This window comes from Lepisosteus oculatus, chromosome 3 (assembly GCF_040954835.1).
Source record: "Lepisosteus oculatus isolate fLepOcu1 chromosome 3, fLepOcu1.hap2, whole genome shotgun sequence".
In the NCBI taxonomy this organism is placed as follows: Eukaryota; Metazoa; Chordata; class Actinopteri; order Semionotiformes; family Lepisosteidae; genus Lepisosteus; species Lepisosteus oculatus.
Genome location: NC_090698.1, coordinates 20429958 through 20454835, shown reverse-complemented (window position 1 = coordinate 20454835; position 24878 = coordinate 20429958). Strand labels below are relative to the sequence as shown.

The 24878-nt window shown below is 34.6% G+C and overlaps 1 protein-coding gene and 1 long non-coding RNA gene across 13 annotated transcripts in view; both read left to right on the top strand.

Annotated features, from left to right (window-relative positions):
- nedd4l (NEDD4 like E3 ubiquitin protein ligase) overlaps positions 1-16631 on the top strand; it is a 106042-nt gene extending 89411 nt beyond the window's left edge. For all 12 annotated transcript variants that reach the window (XM_006627135.3, XM_015339808.2, XM_069187003.1 and 9 more), the window contains 15 exons: positions 1627-1704; positions 4088-4142; positions 5078-5136; positions 5333-5398; positions 6023-6252; positions 7133-7254; positions 7456-7526; positions 7919-8014; positions 8609-8682; positions 8965-9025; positions 9605-9664; positions 10663-10770; positions 13223-13319; positions 13976-14048; positions 14497-16631. In XM_006627135.3, the coding sequence (XP_006627198.2) occupies positions 1627-1704; positions 4088-4142; positions 5078-5136; positions 5333-5398; positions 6023-6252; positions 7133-7254; positions 7456-7526; positions 7919-8014; positions 8609-8682; positions 8965-9025; positions 9605-9664; positions 10663-10770; positions 13223-13319; positions 13976-14048; positions 14497-14599 (1353 nt within the window). In that variant the 3' untranslated portion in view covers positions 14600-16631. The remainder of the gene's footprint in view (positions 1-1626; positions 1705-4087; positions 4143-5077; positions 5137-5332; positions 5399-6022; positions 6253-7132; positions 7255-7455; positions 7527-7918; positions 8015-8608; positions 8683-8964; positions 9026-9604; positions 9665-10662; positions 10771-13222; positions 13320-13975; positions 14049-14496) is intronic.
- A 5404-nt stretch (positions 16632-22035) lies between these two features.
- Positions 22036-24876, top strand: LOC107075980 (uncharacterized). Its single transcript, XR_001477429.1, has 2 exons — positions 22036-22214; positions 24329-24876. It is a non-coding gene; the product is annotated as an uncharacterized lncRNA (long non-coding RNA).
- The last annotated feature ends 2 nt before the right edge of the window (positions 24877-24878 follow it).

Genomic DNA, 24878 nt, shown 5'->3' with positions numbered 1-24878 from the left:
ATTTCATAGTAAAGATTAGGATGTTAATTGTTTTTTTTTTGAAGCCTTAATACTCCATTAAATGGGAAGTGCTGAAATGTTACCTCACTGTGGCCAAACAAATACCTTGTTAGTTTTGAGTGTCAGTGCCCTTTATTAGTGTTTTCTGCTTTGTCTTTGATTAACAGAATAACTGTTGGCCCTGATTTTTTTTTGTTTTAAGGTTGTATTTGCTTTCTTCATAAACAAATCTGCAGATATAGTTATAAAGCATTGTCTGCATGCCAAGAGTAATGATTTAATTTATTCTTAAGGTTTTAAGAATACTGTTAGGACATCTGGTGCTGAGAAGTTACATGGCAGTTTTTTCTTCTGTAATCGTGTTTACACTCTGACTGTGCACACCATGCATAGCCTTTCACATTGTGTTATTAAAAAGAATCACTCTTTGGCACGTAAGCAATCAAGGCTCTGCAGGGCAGAACACTTAGAAATTCCATTCAGGCAATAAACTAGCAGCTAGGGCTTGAAGTATATTACAAACATATAATTTACAGCTAATAAAGAAGCTAGTGTCCATACATTTTTTTCTCTGCTGTCTTGCATCACACTAAAAGGCATTTTTTTGCAAATAAACAGTTTGACTATTAGTACAAAACTGTGACTTTAAGGAAGGAAGCACATGCAGAGCAAGCAGTGCCAAAAATCAACATGAGGCTGAAAAAATCCTGTCACGGCAGTTGCCTGCTGGTATTTGAGGATAGAACTGCAGTGTTAAGCATATTTTGTTGAGAGATGTGCTGCTCAATAACAGTGGGTTAAATAAAATCTGCTTTATTCCTTCTGATGGTTCTTATTTAGATTCTCTTGTTTTTTGTTATCTATTTTTGCTTGTTTTCTGTTTTTCGGGTATCTGGTAAAAATAAATTGACCGGCTTTTGTGGGGTATTTGCAGCATAAAGGCATTAGAAACTTGATGTTTACCTGAATGGTGACACATCATGGTGTTACTGTATATGAAACACACAGGCTTCAGTTTGTCTGTTGATCCATCAATGGTTATAGTAGAACAGCTTTAAAAATGCTGTTTAATTAAACATATGAATCCTGCTGATGTTGATGCATTTTATTACATTGCCTTGTACATTCAACACTTTCTTAAAATTCACTCATGTATTTTTTAACGTTACTGTATGAAACATGTGGCTCTGTGGCTAAGGATCTGTGCCTGTGACTGGAAGGCTGCCAGTTTGTGTCCCACAGCCGGCAGAGGAATCCTACTCCGTTTGGCCCTTGAGCAAGGCCCTTAACCCCGACTGCTCCAGGGGTGCCGTATAAATGGCTGACCCTGCGCAGTGACTCCAAGCTTCTCTCCCTGTCTGTGTCTGTGTGTTTCATGGAGAGCAAATTGGGGTATTCTAAAAGACAAATTCCTCATACAAGAAATTATATATGGCCAATAAAGTGATCTTCTCTTATTGTTAAAGCTCTCAGCAAAACCTTTTTTTTCTTCTCTTTGCAGGATTTCTAGCCTTAAAATAACATAGATTTGTTTGATTGGGAGGATTGTTCATTGATTAAAGTTCACTGCAGACTGACTATGTTGGATAAAAGATAAATCTTACAGAATATAATTTTGTTTTATAGGAAGATCCACGCTTGAAGTACCCAGTTCACATGAGGACGAAAGCATCTTTAGATCCGAGTGACTTAGGGCCTCTTCCTGTAAGCATATGCATCATATGTGACATTAAACTATTGCCCCTTAAGGACCAGTAAAATCACTCTTATTTGAAATGTGTTCATCTTTTCAACTATATTTAGGTACCTTATTTTCAAAGTCTAATGTAAGATTAAAAATTAATTTTCATCTATTATTAATTAGTTAATTTTCAGAGTAAATTCTGAATTCCACCCTTCCCTGTTACATGTCCACATCCAGCATCCAGTTTAAAAATTACACAAAACAAAGATAGAGGTACTGTACTGATGCAGCTTGAGATCATTGTTACACAAAGTATCTTCTAGGTGTTTCGCTAGAGACAGCAAAGATTTTGTAGCAACAAAATAGCTTAATAAATTAATGTGTAGTATTCTAAACATTCAGTGCAAGGATTGCTCAATTATGACTAAGAAGGTACCACTGATTACAGCATACTGGGACTTGTCTTGTTCCTGGGGCAAAGTGTAAAGCAGAGACTACAGTAGGTCATATTCTGCCTGTTAATGATACTGTATTTTTTAGTAATCTTGCTTAGGAGATATTTGGATGTGGGATATTTAGGGTTCAAGGTCTGATATTTCCCTTGTTGACTGATAAACATTGAACATAGTTAGCATGACATAATTTTCTTATCATAGACAAGAAGAAAACCCCCGTAGAACCTGAGGAAGAATGTTCAACAATTTTGAATTTAATTAGAGAGAAAACAAAAAAAACATTGTATTGCTTTTATGCAAGTAGTTTCCTTTGATATCCTCTCTGAATAATTGCTTGTCTTCAAATCCCAGTGTGTTAGCATTCTGTTATTGCCAGTGCCTCAGATTGTGGGCACTAGAGTTCAACAAGAGTTGAACCTCTTGATAAGTGTCTGTCATTCATTTCCAATTGAAGTGTACTCTGGATTTTGAAATACACAATATCTCCTGGTCCTTAAAGGGTAGAGAGAAGTAAAGTGGCCTTGGGATTCGCAGTTAGGCATTTATAATAGCTTGCTAACAGATTACAGAAATACATTTCTTCTTATCTAGGCTTCATCTAAAACCAAAATCCATGAACACAGTTTTATAAAACCTTTCTTTTTACATTGAGTTTTTTATATAAAGGGAGATATACATTTGTGTGACATCTTTTATCAGCTCAAGCCTGTGAATGTGCTGAAAAATCATGAATGTCACTATGGCAACTACTGAAAACACCAGTAACCATCATCAACTGGTTTGCTGCAATTACCTATTATTGGTAGTAATAGTAGTAATGGTAAAAATTAAGAAGTTTATTTTCCATCAACTGTTGATAGCAATGAGTACCAAATTAAGACTACATCTTACATTTAAGATAAAATGGTGTCTGTGGATATATAAAATAATGTAAATTGTAAATGTACCTTCGGCCAAATCAGCCTTTTTTCCATTTTAAACCCAAAACATTTTAAAAACTAGTCAAAGGATACACCATTTTTGTATTATGTTGAGCATTTTTAAGCTTCAGTTAATGATAGCACTATCCCATAAAACATTACTATATTGTTAATGACTCATGGGCTGTAATAGCTGCTGAAGGAGGATATACTGCTTTAATCTCATTCATTATTCTATAAGATTTATTGCCTACTATATGCTGTATACTGTGGAGATGATGTTTTTACACTCCAGCTGTTCTGTTATCAAGCATTAGCAATGCTTAATACATGCCTAACTGGGGACTTCACCTGAACCTTCAACATTTACATTGTTTGTATCTTTAACACCTTTTAAACAAGTCTTGGTCATATACATTGAGCCAGTGGTGTCCTGTTGTTCATTTATTTGTTTTTATTTCATGGAGTGGGACGTCTAATGCACTGTATCTTTTGGCAGAAACTGCTAGAAGAGGTTGGTGCAAACGCAAGTGCAGGAGGCCCCCTATCCATCACTGCTTGCTAAATGCCTAATGAGTGCAGTCTCATAACTGGCATGGAATGTCTCCCCTTGCTGTTTTTGGCCCATTCATTGGATGTCCACCAAAACCACTTGCTGCAAAGCTTTAATTTGTTCAGTATCTTGAACATTGTCTTATCAAAATATTCAGAACATTATTGACATCCAGGCTTAATTTGTGCTGCCCTAAAGAGCTAGTCACCAGTGTGAAATACTTGCTGTGTGCTGCATGTGTGTGCCACCATCTAAACACACCTATTAGACAAGGTCTTGCGCCTCAAGATGTCCAATATCCTGTCACACTGTGGATTGTCTTGCCAATGTGCCAATGAGTGTGGATTCTTAAACTAATCTGTTCCATGTTGGGCAATCAACATGTATTAATCTCTATTCTATCATTTCTGTGCTTGTTGACCCCTTTTTGTTTTGCTAATATAACAAATCTGAATGTACTTCTCTTTTGTGCTAGCCTGGCTGGGAAGAAAGAGTTCATGCAGATGGAAGGACTTTCTACATAGACCATAGTAAGTGCACGTGCATATCCAATACGGGATCACGGGGGTGGAGTCTATCCTGCCGAGCGATGAGCACAACATGCAATGATGGGATGCCAGTCCCATCACAGGGCACATACAGACACAGACATGCACACAGTTACACTTAGGCCAGTTTTCCCACAAGATAATTAGCTTACAGTGTCGGTATGTCTTTGGACTGTGGGAGGAAACTGGAGCACCCAAAGGAAACCCATGTGCACATGAGGAGAACATACACCACTCAGACAGCACCTTGTGAATTTAACCCAGGGCCCCAGCTCTGCGAGGCAGCAACACAAACCACTGCACCACCATGCCGCTCGCCATTAGCATATTACTCACAGAAAAGAAGATACTGTAGATTTTAGGATTTACAATTGCAGTCTGATTGAAGGAGGTGCTGCAAGGTGGTCGGAGAACGTGCAGTTCTTATTTTCAGAGGTAGATAATTTCCTTATCTGGTCACAGAAGCTCAAAACCTGTAGACACACCAGTTCTCCAGGGCCAGGATTGAGAACACCTGTTCTATAAGGAGGATGATATAAAGTTGACCAGTATGAGTGATGGCAGGATGATGTGAAACAAAAGGCAAACTACGTATATTTCTTTCACTGACATATTTGAAAAGAAAACAGTTATGATTAAAAGATGAGCATTTATATCAGCATATTTTACATTTGTATGTCACTTATGAACACGATGTGCAGTGCCACTGAGCACCACATACACATTCTGCTTTACACAAAACCACCGACAATTATTTGGTTTTCTTCTAATGAACCAGTGCTGGTCACTGCTAATTTGAAAAGCAAGAAAAAATATACAATAAGAGTAAATATGTATGGTAAGGGAATTATTTTCAATATAATTAGTAAAGTTTTTCACCCTGCTGTATTTTACACATTTTTCTTAATGTTTTTCAGACACTAAAAATACACAGTGGGAGGACCCCAGACTCCAGAACCCAGCTATCACTGGCCCAGTAAGTAACTTGGGTTTAACTTACAGTTTTATTCTGTAGATGACGATTCTGTTGTGAAATTTTACTACTAAAGCAGAATGTTTTTCATGATAGATGCAATTTTACTTTCAGAAACATTTGTCCTCTTTGATACTGTTGAAGTGTGTTTTATTTTTATTTTTTTCCTGACCTTCTGTTTTTGCTTTTTTCTTTACAGGCTGTTCCATATTCCAGAGAATTTAAACAGAAGTATGACTACTTTAGGAAGAAATTAAAGAAACCAGTAAGAGACTTCTCTGTTACATCTCTGCTACCTCTCTGATACAGATATTTAACAATTCACCAGCAGTCCCGAAGGTTATTTATGTCACCCTTATATCAATAATTACCACACACTTGGAACACCTTCATCTTGACCACCTAATTAGATTTTTTACTAAATTTCAAGTCTTAACTGATTGCTGATTAATGGTTGACCTACAAGCCATGTTGGCCATATTTTAACACAATTACTCCTCAACAGATCAAAGTCCTTAAAACCTCTTTCACTTTGTTGCTGTAAAAAATAACTGCATTGGTTTCATTTAGTTTTATTTAAAAAAAATATCAATCTTCTATCTTGGTGAGAACCACTTTACATAAATTTCAGAGTTGTAGATACATGGATAAATTCAGTATGTAGGAGATTTCTACTTTATACTTCTACTCCTTTTTAAAAGCATCTGACCCCAGAGAACTTATTCTTTTGCTCTTATGAATTTCACCAATTGTATTTATTTTTTGGTGGTTACTGGTTGTCCGAAACTATTATTTTATATTGTTCACCCCCCTCATACGTACGTGGACATTGTCTAACTGAAAAGGCTTTTCACAAAACTGTCTTTATTTGCTTGTGTTTTCCCCTCAGGCGGATATCCCCAACAGATTTGAAATGAAGCTTCACAGGAACAACATTTTTGAGGAGTCCTACCGGCGGATTATGTCCTTGAAGAGACCAGACATCCTGAAGGCCAGGCTTTGGATAGAGTTTGAGTCTGAAAAAGGCCTCGACTATGGTGGTGTGGCCAGAGAGTGGTTCTTCTTGCTATCTAAAGAGATGTTTAATCCCTACTATGGACTCTTTGAGTATTCTGCCACGTAAGTACAGGACTTTCACAAGGAATGAGTGCTCAGTTAAGGTATTGCTGCAAGAAGATGGAGGCTGTATATTTGACATGTTTTCTTTCGTAATGTTTATATTGACTTACATTACCCATGGAAACAGAGAATGCCAAAATATTTGTTTTGTTTCAAAAAGAAGGAAATAGTACCACAATACTTGCATCATCAATGTTTAACAAATATATCCATTATCATACATAAATAATGTAATTGATAAATTGCAGCAAAATGATCTAATAGTGTTACAAGTCTTAAACAAAGCACATTGCCCTTGAATTAATTAGAAGGGTTTTTCTTTTTAGACTGGTGAACTGATCTCATGTTGGGTATTAAATGTCATAAATGTGGGACATACTGTAATTGCCATACATTTTACTGTTCAGAAAGCAGTCTTGTAAAAAGGTTATTTTAATTAGTATCTTTGACTGGTGTTTAAGGTTGTGGCTTTCAAACAGTGCATATCTGACTATCTGAGTTTTTCTATTAACACTTTTTTAGTGTTTTTTTTAGTGGCACACAGATTTTTCCTTCTGTGTGCCAATTAACAAATCCTCACCCCAGTTTTAATTTGCATTTGTCCCTCTACCAGTGAGAATTGTTAAAAATGTTAAAGCCACAGGGCTGCCAGCTACTAAAATAAATAACATTGCATTTTTAGTAGGATCTTGCACAAAATGTGCTTGTTATTGCATTCACAGGCCCTTCCTCTCATTCTCTGAAATTTCCTGAAAGCACCAGCCTTCTAAATTATCAGACTGCAATTATGTGTGAGAGTCAGTCACCAATTTAATCCAGTATGATATCTTTGCATAACAACAGTATATCATATCCTATCTCATTTTGTTCCTTTTTGTAGCGATAACTATACACTTCAGATTAACCCCAACTCTGGACTGTGTAATGAGGACCATCTCTCATACTTCAAGTTCATCGGTCGTGTGGCAGGAATGGCAGTGTTTCATGGGAAACTGCTAGATGGTATGCTCAATGAATTTATACCTGGGTTTATTTTACAAACTTTTGTCAACATGTTGGCTAACAACAAAAGAACAAACTAGTATGGATAATGTTTGACCCGTTATTACCAAAATATAATATGAGCTCAAATGCGATTTCATTTTATCAGTCAACTCTGCTTCTGTTTCTGATCATTTTCAAATTGGCTCTTTCATATTTCAGGCTTCTTCATCAGACCCTTTTACAAGATGATGCTGGGGAAACAGATTACACTGAAAGACATGGAGTCAGTGGTAAGGAACATGACCCTTTTTATTTGCCTTCTACATATATTTTGTCCTGTGCGTGCATTGTTCTGAATTACCTGTTGTATGTTGCTTTGTTGTAATGTTATTATTTATTGTGTTTCCAGTCATTATTATTATTTAATGTTATGGGATTTACAATCTTTAGTTGCAGTATGTTAGTGCCATCTAGTGATTACAAAATACCTATTACATACATTTAAGGTTTGCAGATGGATGAGAGTGCACTGCCCAGTATTCTAAGAACATATAAAATTGTATTTATTCTTACAGATTTTTATTATAATAATCTTAGTGTTAATTCAAAGTTGCTTTTGTAAAGCTAGAGCAAAACACATACATTTATTGATCTACAACTGTGTCTTTACTTCCATTTTTAGGACAGCGAATATTACAACTCTCTAAAATGGATTCTGGAGAATGATCCCACAGAGCTGGATCTACGGTTTTGCATCGATGAAGAAAATTTTGGACAGGTATGAAACACCATTATGGGGATAATCTCAGGTATCAACAGTGGGGGACTTGTCTGTTGGGTCTGGACCTCACTTAACTTCTACAGAAATGAGAAGAAAGGGTGAGGAATGTCTTGGGTGATCCATCTGTGGGATGAGCAGATATTTTAAATGTTAATTAATGGACATTTAGATATTTTCTTTACACTAAGGTTTTCTACTAGTTAAATTGTATAAGCATTTAGAAAACACTAAAACAATGTTAAACCCTAAACGCTGCATCTACTGAACCAGTGTTTTTAATTGCAGTCCTGTAGACCTACTCAGGTTTTTTACTACAAGGTTTGAAATTATATTAGGGAGATATTTCTGATTTTTCTTTTAGTCTTTCCCACATTCATGTCTACAGTGCAATGCAGGACAGTGCTTTAAATGTGGTATTTTAATTGATTTGCTTCTGTAACTGATAGTGCCAAGGACTGAAAATGGGCAAAGAGCGCTTACTTCATATGCGGTCTAGGTTGTGACAGTATTACGCCAGTTTTAATCCTGAATTGTACAGCTGTAATATGTTCATCTGTGATCAATATGAGAGTTTACATGTTTTTTTTCTAGACATATCAAGTGGATTTGAAACCCAGTGGGTCAGAAATGGTTGTAACAAATGACAACAAAAAGGAATACATAGAGTAAGTTACATGACTTTTTCAAAACCAAAATTTGAAGGTGATTCCAAAGGTCCTAAGCCTAATAAAAATATGCATTGTCCTGATAACATGTTTTCTTACAACATCTTTTAATTCCTAAACTTTAACATTTTGTCAGCATCTATTTTGTCTCTATTTCTTTATTCTATTTCAGTCTAAGCTTTCTGAGTTACCCCTATCTGTGGAAGATTTCTTTTAATTAAAACAAATTCTTCTCAGATGTGTTCTTTTTCTAGTTTTTAATGTACTTTGGGTTTTTTTCAGCCTCGTTATTCAGTGGCGGTTTGTCAACAGAGTTCAGAAGCAAATGAACGCATTTTTGGAGGTAAGGTGTACACCAGTCAAATGATGTTTAAAACGTATCAAAATGTACTGGTGCTGGTATGTAAAACATAGAAGAGCTTTGTCACTAGGGGGCAGGAGTGTGCTTTTAACTTCATATTGACATGCCGTACATTCGGACTCGAAACCCTCTTACACAGTTCATCTAGAACATGCTTCTTAGCCTCAAATTCTTATACTTTAGTACATTTAGATAATTGTTCTTACTGTGGGCATGTAAGAAGTATCTGCATTTTGAATACAACTGTTTTTTTTGTACAAATGTTTAAAGGGATTGAAAAGGTTACTAAAATTTACAAGTACCTGTATTGGTTTTGCTAGAAGGTGAATCAGTGGCCAAGGGGTCAAAGCAAATTCTCATGTTAGAAAAGAGAAGGCAGCAAATTATCTTCATTCTTCATTTATAGAAATTTGTGTGTTAGGTATTTTTGGTATTTCAGATCTTATTTATTGTTAGAACAGATTAATTTTATATTTAAAAAGTAGCAATTTCAAATTCTGTTAAACATTCTGCATACTGTTATCTACACTTTAATAAACTGTCTACTCTCTTTGTTCACAGGGTTTCACTGAACTCATTGCTATTGATTTAATAAAGATATTTGATGAAAACGAGCTTGAGGTATTGTTAATTTACATCCTTTTAATTTACTTAATCCTTTGTTCAGTGCTGAAACTATTAAATATATGAGAGAAGGTATAAATAATTTCTTCACTTTTGTTTCCCAGGCTGATGTAGCATGTTTTAGGTCTTGCAGTTTTTTTTACATGCTTCATATATTAATATATTTAATATATTACACAGAAAACTGTTTTTCATGTAGCTGTAACTTTACTCCACATATGTTTGGTTAAAAAAATGATTGACTAATAATTGTGGTGTAGAATAACCTTCACATTCATTTTCTGAAATGTTCTGCAATAAAGTGTACTTCCCCAAATCTCTAGGGTTTACTGGTGAAAGCTGTTGTTTCTTGTACCTGGAGTTTGGTCAAATGTTTCTTCACTGTAGTTTTTTGGAAAATTTCTTTTTTTATTGTTTCAAAAATATTCCAATGAAAAAGATTTCAAAATAAGGGAATTTAGCCATGTTTAGATGTTTTCAGTGTAAACTGTGAGTCCTAGAAGTCTTCTGAATACAATTAACCCTATAGATTCATTTTATCATACGTTAAGTCACATTTGACTAGATAATATACGCAACCATTTTCAAATGAGCAACTAGACAGATTGTAGGTGAAATTGAGTTGGACTTTATAGCTGAATGTACTTCTCTACCTTCCACTGGAAGGTATCAGAAGTGGGGTTTCAGCACGGGTGAGGACACAGTGGTGCAGTGGTTAGCATCACTGCCTTGCAGCACTGGGGCCCTGGGTTCAGTTCTGAACCTGGAGTGCTATCTGCATGGAGTTTGTACAGTATGTCCTCCCTGTGTTTGTGAAGATTTCTTCCAGATGCACTGGTTTCTTCTCAGGGTAGAGTGTTTGTTCTCTGTAATGGACTAGTGTATCCTGCCTGTTGCTGGCTGGGATAGGCCCTTGCTCCCCTGTGATCCTGTATAGGATAAAGCAGTTAGAACATGGATTGATGGTTTCAGCAATTTGCTTGGTTTCTGTACAGCTACTGATGTGTGGCCTGGGGGATGTGGACGTCAATGACTGGAGACAGCACACAGTCTACAAGAACGGATACTGTCCTAATCACCCTGTCATACAGTGGTTCTGGAAGGTAAGTGCCACCTAGAAACATACAAGAAATAAAGTATCCAAAACATGTCTGAGGTCTTTACTCTGTCAGAGCACTACATTCTTGTTTTACCCTTTCATTAATTTAATTCCTGCTTTTCCTTTCTTTCAATTACTGCTTTCTGTATATTGTGGAAATCACTTGCAGGTCTGAACAGAATTATTTAATCTTTATTCACTTTAGATATTTATCCAGTTTTTCTTTTCTTATAGTTATTTAACATCTGTTTACCTCAAAATCATAATTTAGATCATGTTAAAATTGTGCTGCCTGGGACTTGTTGAGGAGTGCTGGGTAATTCTGAAGATTGAATGTGTTTGACGCACGGTCCGTCTCGTCTGGAAAACAGCAGGAATGCGGAAGTGTATTTTACAGTTCATAAGGCTGATATTCATTGGAACCCCCACTGACTGTACAAACAGTTCTGTCAAGCGTAAGAATGACCATGCACAGCAGCCTTTGTCTGGAGTAAGACAGCAGAATGTGCTCATTAGGTTTATTTGGTAAAAAAAAGACAGGTCTAACAAAATAATGGAATTAAATGTCACATAGGATCCAGTTTGTTACAGGGATGGAAGCATGTGCTCTGGCTCTTTTGTATATAAGCCAACACAAAGTGCTAATTTTCAAGCCTCAACTAATGCAGAGCTCCTGAGTTGTCACTAGGGCTTAATTCTTTAAAGATTTGTGATGAATGGATTAATAAAACTTAACTGGCTTTTTTATGAATATGTATGTGTACAAGAGTTTGAGCTGTCTAGGTGAACTTACTGTAGGATTCTGACTAGCATTTGCTGTTTCAAACAATTCTTGATACTTCGCTAGTACACTTTTTTAATGCAACCCTTGAGCTCAACACCTATTGTATATTTATAACATTGTTTCTGTAGAGCGAACCTCACTAAAAACAAAGCTGTTTTCTGTAAACTGCTGTTGATCAAGTAAGCTGGAGACATTCTCTCAAGGGAATGTCCTACACTGACAGGCAAAAGGAGTTAAACTTTTTCAGGCTTTAACAGAGAAGATTAAGGGGATCTGGTGTACATTTTCAAAATCCTCAAAGTCACTGACAAAGTCAACCCAGTGGACTTCTTCAGAATGAACAGTGAAACACTAACCAGAGCAAACAAATGGAAACTATGTGAAAGTGCATTTTAAACCAAGAATAGGAGGCATTTAATTGCCCAAAGGGTTTTGGGAACATGAAACAAGTTACTCAGCCATGTTGTTAAAGCAGATATCCTGGCATCTTTCAAGAAACAGCTGGATGAGATCCTCAGATCATTTAACTGCTAACTACAGACTACATAAGTTGGATAGCCTGCTCTTATTTGTAACTATTCTTATGCTCTAGATAATAAACAAAGTTAAAATCTTGTTAATTTACAAAATTTAGTTACAGTATGGTAACAGAGTGGCCAAAGGGGATTGAACTTTGCCTAAAAAGAACATTTACAATAAATATCAGCAAAACTAGCAAAGCTCTTTAGTATATTTTTCACAAAATATGGCTTATAAGGTTAGTTAAACTGTCAGTGAAGCACAGGGCACTTGGTTAACTTGATGTAATTAAACTTTTACCTGATCATTGCTCTTACCAGAACAGACAAGTGGAGATTAAAGTCTGTTTGATGTACTGTTTGGTCTAACTGCAGTGTTTACTCTGATGAAAGAACTGGACAGAGAGAGTGCTTGGTTAGTTATCAATTGTCAGATTGATACTGGACTCACTTTCATCATTTCACGTGAAGAGGTCACATTTTTTTTTTTAAAGAACTGGTTAATAAGTGCTTTAACAATAAGTGTTAAAGCACTTATTGTTTTTGTAATTTTGTATCATAGAAGGGTAATTGGGAAATTGTGTTGAAACTGCTCTAACAATGGTTTCAATCTGGTGTCTTTGTTTGTTTTCACAGATATTTATGATCTTAGACTTAGGAACATTTCTGGAGCAGTGAGACAGTGAACATTGTCCAACACTAATCCGCACCGTCATAAAAAAAAACATTTTCAGTTACAGTTAAAGGAGCGGAACATGTACCCATGTACAGTATATGCTTTCCCTCCTGGAATTCCTGTCCGGTATGAGAACGATGTTCTCTGTACTCTGTACTGGGCGGTGCCCTATTATTGGTTTCATTTGAATTTCAGCAATTAAGTGTACTCTAAAAAAATCACCCAAATATTTTAAGTCTACTAAAAAAATCCGCCATGTACTTTCTGTTTGCTTACACCCTGTCACCTGTGACACCTGAATCAGGCTTAATTCACATCTGAATCAAGGCCAGATAAGCACAGATGGAAGAGGAATGCACTCTAAGCTGAATGAGAGTCCCATGTGTCCACAGATTGCAACAACGCATTTTGAAAATATTGTTCATCTCCAAGTGGAATCTCCATGCTACTTGAACTCATTTATTTGACTTCCTTGCAGGCCGTTTTACTGATGGATGCAGAGAAAAGGATCCGGCTTCTTCAGTTTGTCACCGGAACGTCACGAGTGCCTATGAATGGCTTTGCTGAACTTTATGGTGAGAAGAGTCTTCTCACCATCCGAGTCCACTTTTGCAAACTCAAAGATTTTCTGAAGCTCCGTTTAGCAATACGTTCTGCAGATGCACATGTGCCTGCCAGCCAGCATGTTGTTTCTACTTGAGCAGTATTTGAGTGGGTCTACATGATGGTACTCATGGAAGTGTTGAGCATTGAATGGTCTTATTTTTATCAACAGATGTTCTCACAGAACTATGAAAAATCAGTTTTAGTTTGACAGGAAATAGTAAAAACCAAAAATGTAAATGCAAGTCAAAGAAATCTCTCATTCTAAATGCATGAGAGGAAGGAATAAAATACTACATTGCCTACCAGACTGCATTCTGTGATAGATCCAGCTTTCTTCCACAAATACAAATTGCTAATGGGACAATAAGTCTAAATAAAACTCATAAAGAAAATATTTCTTTCAATATTAAAACTTGTTAAACAAATGCTTCTTATTGCATAAAAGTAATATTGATTTGCTAAACAATAAAAATCATATTTTTTTTCTTCCTCATGCTCTAAAGTAAAGTTAATTTTTCTAATGGTTTTTAACAGCATCTGTTTCAACACCATAACTGACTAATCATGTACGGTGTTTTTGTTGTCTTTGTAACAGCTTGTTCCCCCCTCTGTTTTTTTATAACAGGTTCTAATGGGCCTCAGTTGTTTACCATTGAACAGTGGGGAACTCCAGATAAACTACCTAGGGCCCATACATGGTATGTTAAGGTTACAGATGTGATGAGAGGGAGTCAGTGCTTTAATATCAAAAACCATTTTAGTGCTGCAGTACATGTAATTGCTACAATAGAAGTTGTAATGTCAGGCTTAGCTTAAAATGAATGTTCTCGATTAGCCTGACTGGTGAAACAGTAGTCTAGCAGAATGTTTTAGAAATTTAGCATGCAGCTACAGAACATTTTCAGAATGTACAATATCATAAGAAAATCGAAAATTGCCTGTGTGTTAAAATATACCACAATGATACATTAAAGCAGTTTTGGATTTAGGAGGATTGGTACATACAGTACTATTTCTGTACCTTTCAGGATTCTTAAAAAAATTGATGCCGATGCGGTTTTAATAAGTTAACGTGCTGTTAACTTATGTTATTGATGTATTTGATGGGAAATTTCTGACATGTTATCACTTTTTTTTTCACCACAGCTTCAATCGCTTAGATCTCCCGACCTATGAGTCATTCGAGGAGCTCCGAGAGAGGCTCCTGTTGGCAGTGGAAAATGCTGAAGGCTTCGAAGGCGTTGATTAAGACAAGCAAACAGACACAATGAAGAACACTGCCATTGTTCTTCAAGTCAGAGCAACAGATTTATTCTTTTATTTATATATATACACATATATATAAATAAAAATGTATATATGTATAAAAATAGCAATGGACTTCAGGACTGTTGTACAGTGGCTAAAGTTAGTGAACAATTTATTCTATGCCTGTTCCTATTCCAAGTTTCTGGAAGACTGGAGAAGTTCTGTGGAAACTGTTACCACATAAAATGAACTCCTGATGCGCTTCAGTGAACCTGCTCTTTATACTGTGCTGTGGAAGGCATGGCCTTGGAATGTTTTGCATTCTTTCTAACAGCAAATGGAAATGATGACTTTTACAGCTCTAATTCTATAGCACCTGAATACCTTAGGAATGATGCAAACATCACTGTCAAATTTACCCATTTCTTCATTGTCACATTGTGTTTCCTCTTTCATCTTGCAAGGATATCTACACGCATTATCTTTCATAAGGATTATTTTTTTAGTCTGCTTTTGCAACTAAAGAAGAAGAAGAAAGTCCTAATCAATTTTAGATTTTTTTTTTGCATTGCAGAAATTTATACTAATGACATTTTCCAGAATTTTAGACATTGTAAGGACACATTAATCATGCCAATTACAATTGAATATATTTACACTGAAATTATTGAATAACTGTGTAACCCGCATGAGAATTTATTTTATTTTAAAGCACTATACATGTATAAATGATTAGAAAGAGAAGGATTTTTCCATTTTTAGTCAGTATTCCTGGAAGGGTTTGAGTGACATTTATTATATAAATACTATTAGACTTAGCCCTATTCATACTGCTGTAAAATAATTTCTTATAACATTCATATTTCTTTACCAGTTTCTTTAAAAGTTTGTAATGGAAGTATTAATAATGAATAATAACATGATATGAAGCTGTAAGAAAGTTATGACTGTCATTGTTTATTTATTTCATCTGTGATTTGTTGATAAGAAAATCATTTCTTTGTTTGCCTTATTCTGACACCACTGAAACTAAGGGCACTTTATGAATCACACTAAGGTCATATGGCTTATTATCTGCTCTTAATATTAACTTGAATGTGATTATATTTCTTGAATGCACTCCATTATGTGGTGCAATACCAATTGTCTGTGAATTTGGCTGCTGTTTGTGTACAAACACACTGGCTGTGGAGAGAAGTCTTTGAACTTTGCTTTCCTCATCTTACTGTACACGTGTCCTGTTCTTCTGGGGCCCATGTGTCCTTTTACTATATGATTCATTAATGAGATGCTTGTTTTATGGAATGGAAGCCCTTTGTGTGTTTTAAAACCAACTTTATAAGACCATACAGTATATCTTCAAAATAGTATGAAACTATAAATAAAACAAGCCTTGTTGATATAAATTCAGCCCTCATAGAAATGTCTTCACTAATGTGCCATTTGTCTCATAATTTAAAAAAAATCCTGTGTTTATATGCCTTCTACAACTCGGTTTTTTATTGTGAAAAAAACAACACAGGAATGTGGGAGTCATCCATAAATGTAGATTTCTGACACATTAGTGGCTATCATTTTTAACTTTTCTTGAAATAGTAGCTATATGACCTTTTTAATGGACTTCATCTGTACATGAGCAGTATACAATAATAATGTTTAATACCTGAGTACTGGCATCACTAGATAGTCCTCTGGACTTGGCACACCTGCTACGTGGATAGATGCCTTTAGTTTCTGCAGGATCCTTCTTGATGATTACTTATAAAGCACTATAAAATAAGAAAGTATTATAATAAAAAATGGTGCTCAGAAGCAAACCCATTCTCACTGCCTTTGTGTGTTTCTCAATTTCAAAACAATACAAAATAATACTGCTTTGGTAAGGGTCAACATTTGGAGTTCCTATTGTATCTTTCAATAGTAGAGTAATATTTTAAAATGCTTTCTGTATTTTACTCATTTTTTACTACTCTGTCATCTTGTATTGTAACAGGATCTTCAAATTAAATTACACCAGTTTTCAATGTAACTCATTCTTTGACTGAAATGACTTGTTTCATCTAGACTAGTCATATACAGGATTTCACAAATGTACAGTTTATAAATTATACAGGTTTTTTAAATTGGATATAAGAAGTATTACAAACAAGATGTGGTCGTTTGACCAAATTTGTTCATTATATTGATTAGATTATCAATCCAGAAATCGTATCTATTATAGCAATTTCCTGAAGAATCTTACTGGAATTAAAATAACCAAGACTGATCAAAATGTCTTACTAATTACATAATTTTAACTATATTCAATGTTATCCATACGATTTTCACTATTGTATATTTAGAACTATCTTTTATGCCCTATTTGTTTGCATTTGTTTTCCACATCATTTAAACTAAATACATTTTAATTATTAAATATCAAAACATATGACTTACACAATGTATTCTATAAAACCAAGCCCATTCAAAGTGCTGATGAGAACTAAGGTGTACTGTATAAACCTTAGTCGTTCATAGTCAAACAATTTATACAATTTAATTTATTACATAGTAAAGCATAACAAATGGAGTGAAACAAAATAAACTGATGCACAATGGAAATATTCAGGACTTATATTGATTAAATATATTACACAGATGTTAAATTAACCACAGAAACATGAACAAGAAACAGAACAAAGAATCAGTTTTTATGAAATATACATTTCAAAGTAATTATTGGATGTAACCTCAATGAGCATTAAAACATTTCTGGCAATGTTGATGCATAGCTTTGGTCCTCTGGATACACAGATGCTGTATGTACCTGTGCTGACTGGATGATTATACCCCTGGGTTGATGGCAGTGGTAAGTTGGCCTAATTGTACTGTATTCTATTGGACTCAGCTCAGGAGTAAAAGCTTACCATAGCAGGACCTTAGAGATATTTCTTTTTGAAGTCAATAGTATGGTAGTCCTATCACTCAATGGATTTGTGTCACCCTACTAGAAATTGGACACTTGTGCAATATACTTTATAAACATACGGTATGCCTTATAGATCATATCAGTAACTGTGACATACTGTATAGGAGTATAATACAGGTTCTAAGAGAGATGCTGTTAAGCAGAATATTCTCTACATGGAATTAGGGAGCGACCATTTTTGTATGCCCAGTTAACAAGTTTACAAGCCAAGATCAAGGTAATTGATATTAGGAAAAGCAGTTGTCCTAATACAGATCCCTGTAGTACCCCACTAACTTCATCACCCCAATTTGAGATTTTTCTACTTTTTACTAATCTTTTCTGTACATTTACCAGTTTGTCAGAAACTAGTTACTTTCACAGTTGAAAAAATACCTTCAGGCCCAGGCAGTTTGTTCAGTAGTTCAATCCATCTACATAGATTTCTTACACATTACCTGTTCTTTTCTGACCTCTCACTGCTACAATAAAAAAAGAGTTAACCTCATCACCAGTGTCTCACTAATAATCAACTCACTAATGAGATGATTTAGTGTTAATGCAACAATCATTGCAAGTCACTTCAGTATGCCACTGTTATATATGATCAATTAATAAAAATGTTTAATCAATCTCCAAAATCTGTATACTTGTATTTTCTGCAATTGAGCCACCTAAGCTTTATATCTATTTGTTTGATTGCTCAGTATGTAGAAACAATTCTAAAATATGTTGAACTGTATAAATAAATGACTGAAAAATAATTGATTTTTATTGTACATTTTAAAATTTTGCAAACATTTCGTATAAAATGTTAATACATTTGCTTATTGTTTTTCTCTTATGCAAGTCATTTATGGAAATTCACCCTTTGTTTTTAAACGAAGGGAAGATATTTTTATTTGTTCAATCTGTAATATTATTTTGAATTCATGTTGTATTTGCTCATTCACTTGTAGCAGGTAGTCCTGTATAAGGAGTGTGTATGTGTCTAAAACACTTCAACACCTGAAACAAGACTTTTATACTGTGCTCTGAAGTTAGATATTAACTGTGGCAGAAGTTCAGTCAATAGCTGGCAGTTCTTTAAGATGAAATAAATAATAAAAAATATAATAGACTTAATCCATCAAAACATATGACAAATGAATTATGTCTTCTTATTTTCTATTAATTTCAGTACAAAAGGAAAAAAGAAAAATGGGAAAATGTAGTTACAATACAGCAGGGGCAGGAACAAGAAGTCTGACATTTATTTTGGCAAGAAACCAGCCTGGACCAGGTCTGAGCCCTATAGAAATGTGTGTTTTAAACAGATCTTATAAAAACAGTTTTGTTAAAACATTTAAGACATTTTACTCAAGAACATTTTTCAAAATCTTCCTTAACGGAGATAATATCATAGTAAATGAATTGTATTGAACCTATTGTATTTTAAGCCACAACTTTAGAATAGTACAATAGCTAAATCAGCCTTCATGGGTAAATCTATGATATTTACTGTATGCTAACTTAGTATGTATATATTTTACATACATCGATACAGTACATACTGTAAGTGATCAAAACCCCAGGATCAGAAGGAAACTACTTAATAAAAATGAATGTTTTATGTTTCGTCTTTCTTTCCTAGGAATCTTTCAGGATGATTGTTTATAGTTCATGCTACCAGAGTGATGATGTAGAATTATTATTATTTCATTTATCATAGTCTCATATATGTACTGTATGTGGTGAAAGATACCCAGTTCATTCACACTGGTAATCGGACTGTTATCAGTTCCAAGGGTAAGTAAATAAAATTGCAGGATTGTCCAGGGCCACTATTATCAAAACCCTTTTTGAATCAACATGTAGTACAAAGTCAAATATTTAGTTTTTTAGATCATTTTATTATTAAGGTACAAAGATGTTGAATTCAAAATGAGGAGAAAATCAGTAGCCAAAATGTTTTAGAACATGGCCAAGTAAGGAATTGGTCAGGTAATGTACAGTACTGTTCATTACTTGTTTCAATCAAACACAATCCAGTACTGTATATCCGATTATATATTCTTCAAATGTATTTTAATCAGTTATCACAAAGCACATGATTGTCCTGTGTTTTTAGTTTGTATGCAAGGTTCGCAAATTATTTTTTTCCCCATATACAGTATTTAGAACAAAACAAAAGTTATAAACATTGATTACAATATACTGTAGTGTACTATCAAAACTTTCAAGCACCAAAGTATCAAAACTTTTTTGTAAAAAAGAGGAAATACGCAGTATTATTAGTGTTCTCTTTAAAAATGTTTAGACAATATCTTTATCAAAAAGTGCTTGATTTCAGCACAATTATCTTAAAAAATGAAGTGAAAGGAGAAAGAAAAATAAACTTTCAATCATGTTTAAGTATTCCTAACATTACAAAAGACTAATAAAAGAGTTTAATTTAGTAACATTTTAGAACTGTAGTTCATTATTTTCTCATTACAAGGGAATAAAGGGAATAAAGATGTAAACTTGGTGAAGTGGTTAAAGTTTTATGAACATGGCCCTCTGTATCTTATAATTTATAAATGTACTGTATACTGTACCTTGTATTTTATGTCATGTCAGGATCTTCACGAAACATAAACATTAACCTCATTTGTATCTCAAGAGCAATGGACAAAACATAACAAAGTTTAATGGACCTCAGTGTTTTGTGGTACAGTATTTAGCGAGCACATAAATCTTTATCTACCTTGTGGCCTGAGCCATGCTCAGCCATTTTGAAGTCAACTAAATTTCTTCCATGATGCTATTCAGCCTACATGCAAAGTAAGTGTAAAGAAGGTTGTGTTACAACATGACATTGTAAAACTATGGGTAACTTTAGAAAGCAAACGGGGATATTCCACCTGTTTACTCTTTTTAAAAAAAAGATAGTCTTTTTACCTTTATGTGGTTTATCTGCTCTGATTGCATCTGTTTATACAGCTTGTTTGAAGAGATAAGAGTTTCTAAGAACCCTAATGGCCTGACAGACTGGGGCTAATGGACTGATGTTCGTCTAAAATTATTTAACTTTTGACAAGAGCTGAAAATGTGGATAAAAGATGATTGGGAGTGAACGTGATGTGATTAGATCATTTAAGTTCTTCCTGCATGAACATACAGGAAGACCATACTGGATACCTTTGACCTTGATCTGTATTGCTGCTGAGAATATTATTTTCTCCATTAACACAGATGCTAGGGCTATAGGAATGGTGAGCTCCATTCATTAAAATGAACATCATCAAAGGTCACCAGCCCCTACAACCAAAGGTTCAATGGGAATAGAAGAGGTTAATTTTAGTGAATGAAAGAGTTCCCATAGTTGGAATCTGAAGACATTAACAAGGTACATTTTTATGTAGCCTAAAACCAATAACTTATTTTCTTCCTCATTTTGAGGATGGTTCATTTAGCAATGCAAATCTTTGGGCACAAAATTCATTCTGGTAGCTTTAGCATCTACAGGCCCTTTACATTACTGTTTAACAATCAAAACCTAATGAAGGACAAAAAAAAGATTTTACCTAAAAACATTTTGTCCACACTCCTTCCCAACCTTCCCTTGCTCTTTGACCCTCTCTGAAGTGGGGCGGGGGTCAGATATACAGGTACACGTGGCACCAAGCTGTTTGCTGGTCGAGCGTGTTGTCCATCAAAAAGATATGTGTGGCCAAAAGCACATTAACGGATGAGTCCAAACAGACCAAATCAGCACAATTAGTTATAATTAGAGACAAAAAACATCAGGTGTTCTTTTTGGTATATCTTATTAAATACTATTTAAAATAGACGTTATTAAATTGTGACCTAATATCTGAGATACTCAGTGAATGTTCAATCAATCCTAAATGTTTGCATTTACATGTCTTATTGTTTCAACATTAAATACAAGATATAATATCTCACTAGGCTCCTGCTCTTTGTATCATTCATGCTTAATGTGGGCAGGTATTTGAAATAAATATTTGTAAAATATTTTTTTAATGTCGCATATCTTTTTATTGGAGCCAGAATATTTTGCACAATATTTGTCTCTTCTTTTTATAGCAGAATATTTGAACCATAAAGAGTCTTTTATTAGGTTATGTCTGTAGTCTCTCTCTTAACAGTTAAAAACAAATGATAAACAAGAAAAACTTCAGTGTCACGGTTATAACTTTCAGTTTAAAAAAAAGATGAAGGAAAGAATGCAGACTCAAGCATCTATTTTTTTTAAAAAGTGCTCTGTTTCAAATAGCTGAGAACTAATACTGAATGTCTGCAGAATTTACAGTTCTAAAAGTTCTTTTTGGGTCTCTGCCTTCTTTGTCAGGCCATTTCTAGCTTTCCCTCCCTCCATAGCATCAGAACCGATCGATACTTTCCTGGAACCTATCACAAAAGGGAATTAACTGTTTGTTTAACCCCCCATTGCAACATAAATGACGATGAAAAGAAAGTACCTGCCCCAGATGTTGGTTGTTCATAGAACTAGGAGAGCTCTGTGTAAATACTGGACTTGTACTCAATTCTCCAACAGAACTCGCCAGTGCTAATCAATGTGAACCTGGGTCGGCATTCCAGGGACTCAAAGGCTCAGAATACTGACTTTACAGAAAAAATGAATGGGACAGATGCGACTTGTGTGTATTTTCTCAGTATTCAGGTGAGTTGCCTTTTTCATGAGATGTAAAACAACAACATCTCTTCCTCAAATTGTTCAACACGCAGTGAGTTATCTGTAATGGCGTGAGTATTTCAAAATAATTAAAGAAACTGAACCTATATGATCATACTTTAATACAATCCACTCAGTATTGATTATTAGGTGCTTTTGATGATCATCAACTTAATATCTAAACAAAATGTCTTCAGAAAACAGTTAGTGGCTTAGATATTTTAGTATTGTTATTGATAATTGTGTTTCACTATGACTTTTTGGGCGTTATTTATGTAAAAGTATGTACTGTATTTTTATATTTAAATGAATCAGTATCATTGCAGTAAAGGTTAAGTACCGTAATTGCAAAGGCCTCAACTCCATTCTCAATTATTAAGAAATAGTCTGTCAACAACTGTATGACAGGATGGCTATTTAGCACTAGAACAAGTTTTTTTTTGTTCTCATATTAAAAATTAATCAGCACAAACAAAATATATCCTTCTGTATGTACAGTATCTTGGCTGACTGACTGATTGCACGCCAGGCGCAGCTTGGTTTTTAATGCATTGGGATAGCAGGCTAATAAATTACCCTCTTCCTAATGCTTTTCTTTCACCACTGTCTAGTTTGACAATGGACAATTCAAATTTGTAACCATTATACTGTATATCAAGCATCCAAAAATGAATTTAAGTGATTCTAATGGTAGTTTATTTTCATTTAAACACCAGGAAGCAAAATATAGATGAAGCAGCTACTTTGTGATTATATATTTAATTTGCACTTAAATATATGTTAGCACTAATGGATATAAGTCATGTTGTATCTATGCATAGGATAATTAAGTCAAGGTTTGTTTTGAGGACAATCTTAATAAACTAATTCAATTCTCGATGGATCAACACATTTTTACACATGATGCTCATCAATGAGCAAATAATAGTCTACAAACTCATCAATCTTGGCTTAACCAATATTTCAAGGTGCACTTTCTTTAGGATGTTAAATTTATCTTTTGTAATACATAACTTGTATAATGATTGCAAATGAATTAGTTAATGAGTTGATGAACTGAACTTATTTTTAACACCTTGTTTAAATATTTCAGACCTATTGCAAAGAAATGCATCCAGATCTAAGATGCCATAGTTTTGTTTGGTGTTCTCTGCAAGCACTAAAGCCGGGCAATATCAGTGCTGAGTGATACTACAAGATAGCACAGAAACAGGTGTTCATTTACTCATGTCCACTCTAAAACAATGTGAAGCAAATTGAAGAAGTTGAAGTCTTAATGCCTTTCAGTGCCTTCAATTCTAATAGCAGTACAGTAAGAATTCATAAAGGTTCTAATGAAAAAAAATGACTGTTCTTAATAAAGTCAACCATGTTTTGAGAATGCTTTTGAGAATGCTTTGGAACAATTACAGATTGGTCTGAACATGCAAAGCTCCCATGTCTTGTGGTAGAAGTTCTATTATTTCATAACATAATAAATACTTTTAACACATAAGATGTGTGGTAGTCATATTAAAGTTTACGTATCTTAATGTTTAATCATTATTCTGTAGTGCTTGTATCTGAAGTCAGTTTGTATTTCAGACTTTTCTGTGTATTCATTCTATTTTCGGGTGGGTTATCCTACTTGTGAAATAGGAAGTGTACAAAGACTGTTTGCGGTTTGTAGCACACTGTAGTTGGGAAAATTGCTCAATATCCTAATTTAAGATGAAAGGAATAAAAGCAAATCAATATCAAAATATCTTTATCACAGAACTGTGAACATTGATTACATTGAACTGCGTGGTGAAGGGATGATCTCTGAATTTTCTATGAACATATATCAGCTGTGATGCAAAATAAGAAGTAATGCAGTATGTATCTGGATGAAACTTCATTTACTAACAAATGAAATCTTCATCATTTCATCCCATTTTTAAATATGATAAAACAGCCCCTATTTACTGTTAGCTGTTCAATGTTTTTCTTTGGGGAAAGAGAACATGGGAACCAAGTATGATTCCAATTTATCTGAAAAAATCACATTTGCAATTTAAACATAGAATTTATCTGTATTTATTTATAACTATCTTTATTTTCTTCTTTTCTTTATTATACAGATCTCTCAGCCCTGGCTTTCAAAGCTGTGGAGTGTGACAATGGTGTTTGTGTGACTGATATCAAACGCCATTATCACACTAAATAGCTATGGTAAGACACTTTGCTTCTTCCACCTGTCAAAACCTTGTGACTGAAAGATTCTACACTGGCTCACCCAAAGCCCAAATGAATGTTCTGTATAAAGTGTTCAGTACAGACCCTCTCATGTACTGTATATGTGCTGAAGGAGTATAATACAGCTTTCCAAAGTCTGGACTCAACAAACCATTGTTTGCCATCTACATTATGAGTTTACAAAGAAATATGCTTGCGTTCTTCCTGTGCTTTTGAAGACAAGTTGTGAGTGAGCAAAATGTGTATTTTAAAAAAATCTTAAAGCTCATACTGTAAATGTGTCTTCATCAACAACAATGTGCAAAGGTGTGGGGGGGTAATGTGTAATTATATGGGCTTAGTGTAATTGTGGTTGGGTAAATATATAGGGCTCTGGTGTAGTTGTGTGAATTTCTGTAGGAGTGGTGTGAAAATAAAACGTACACTACTTATAGA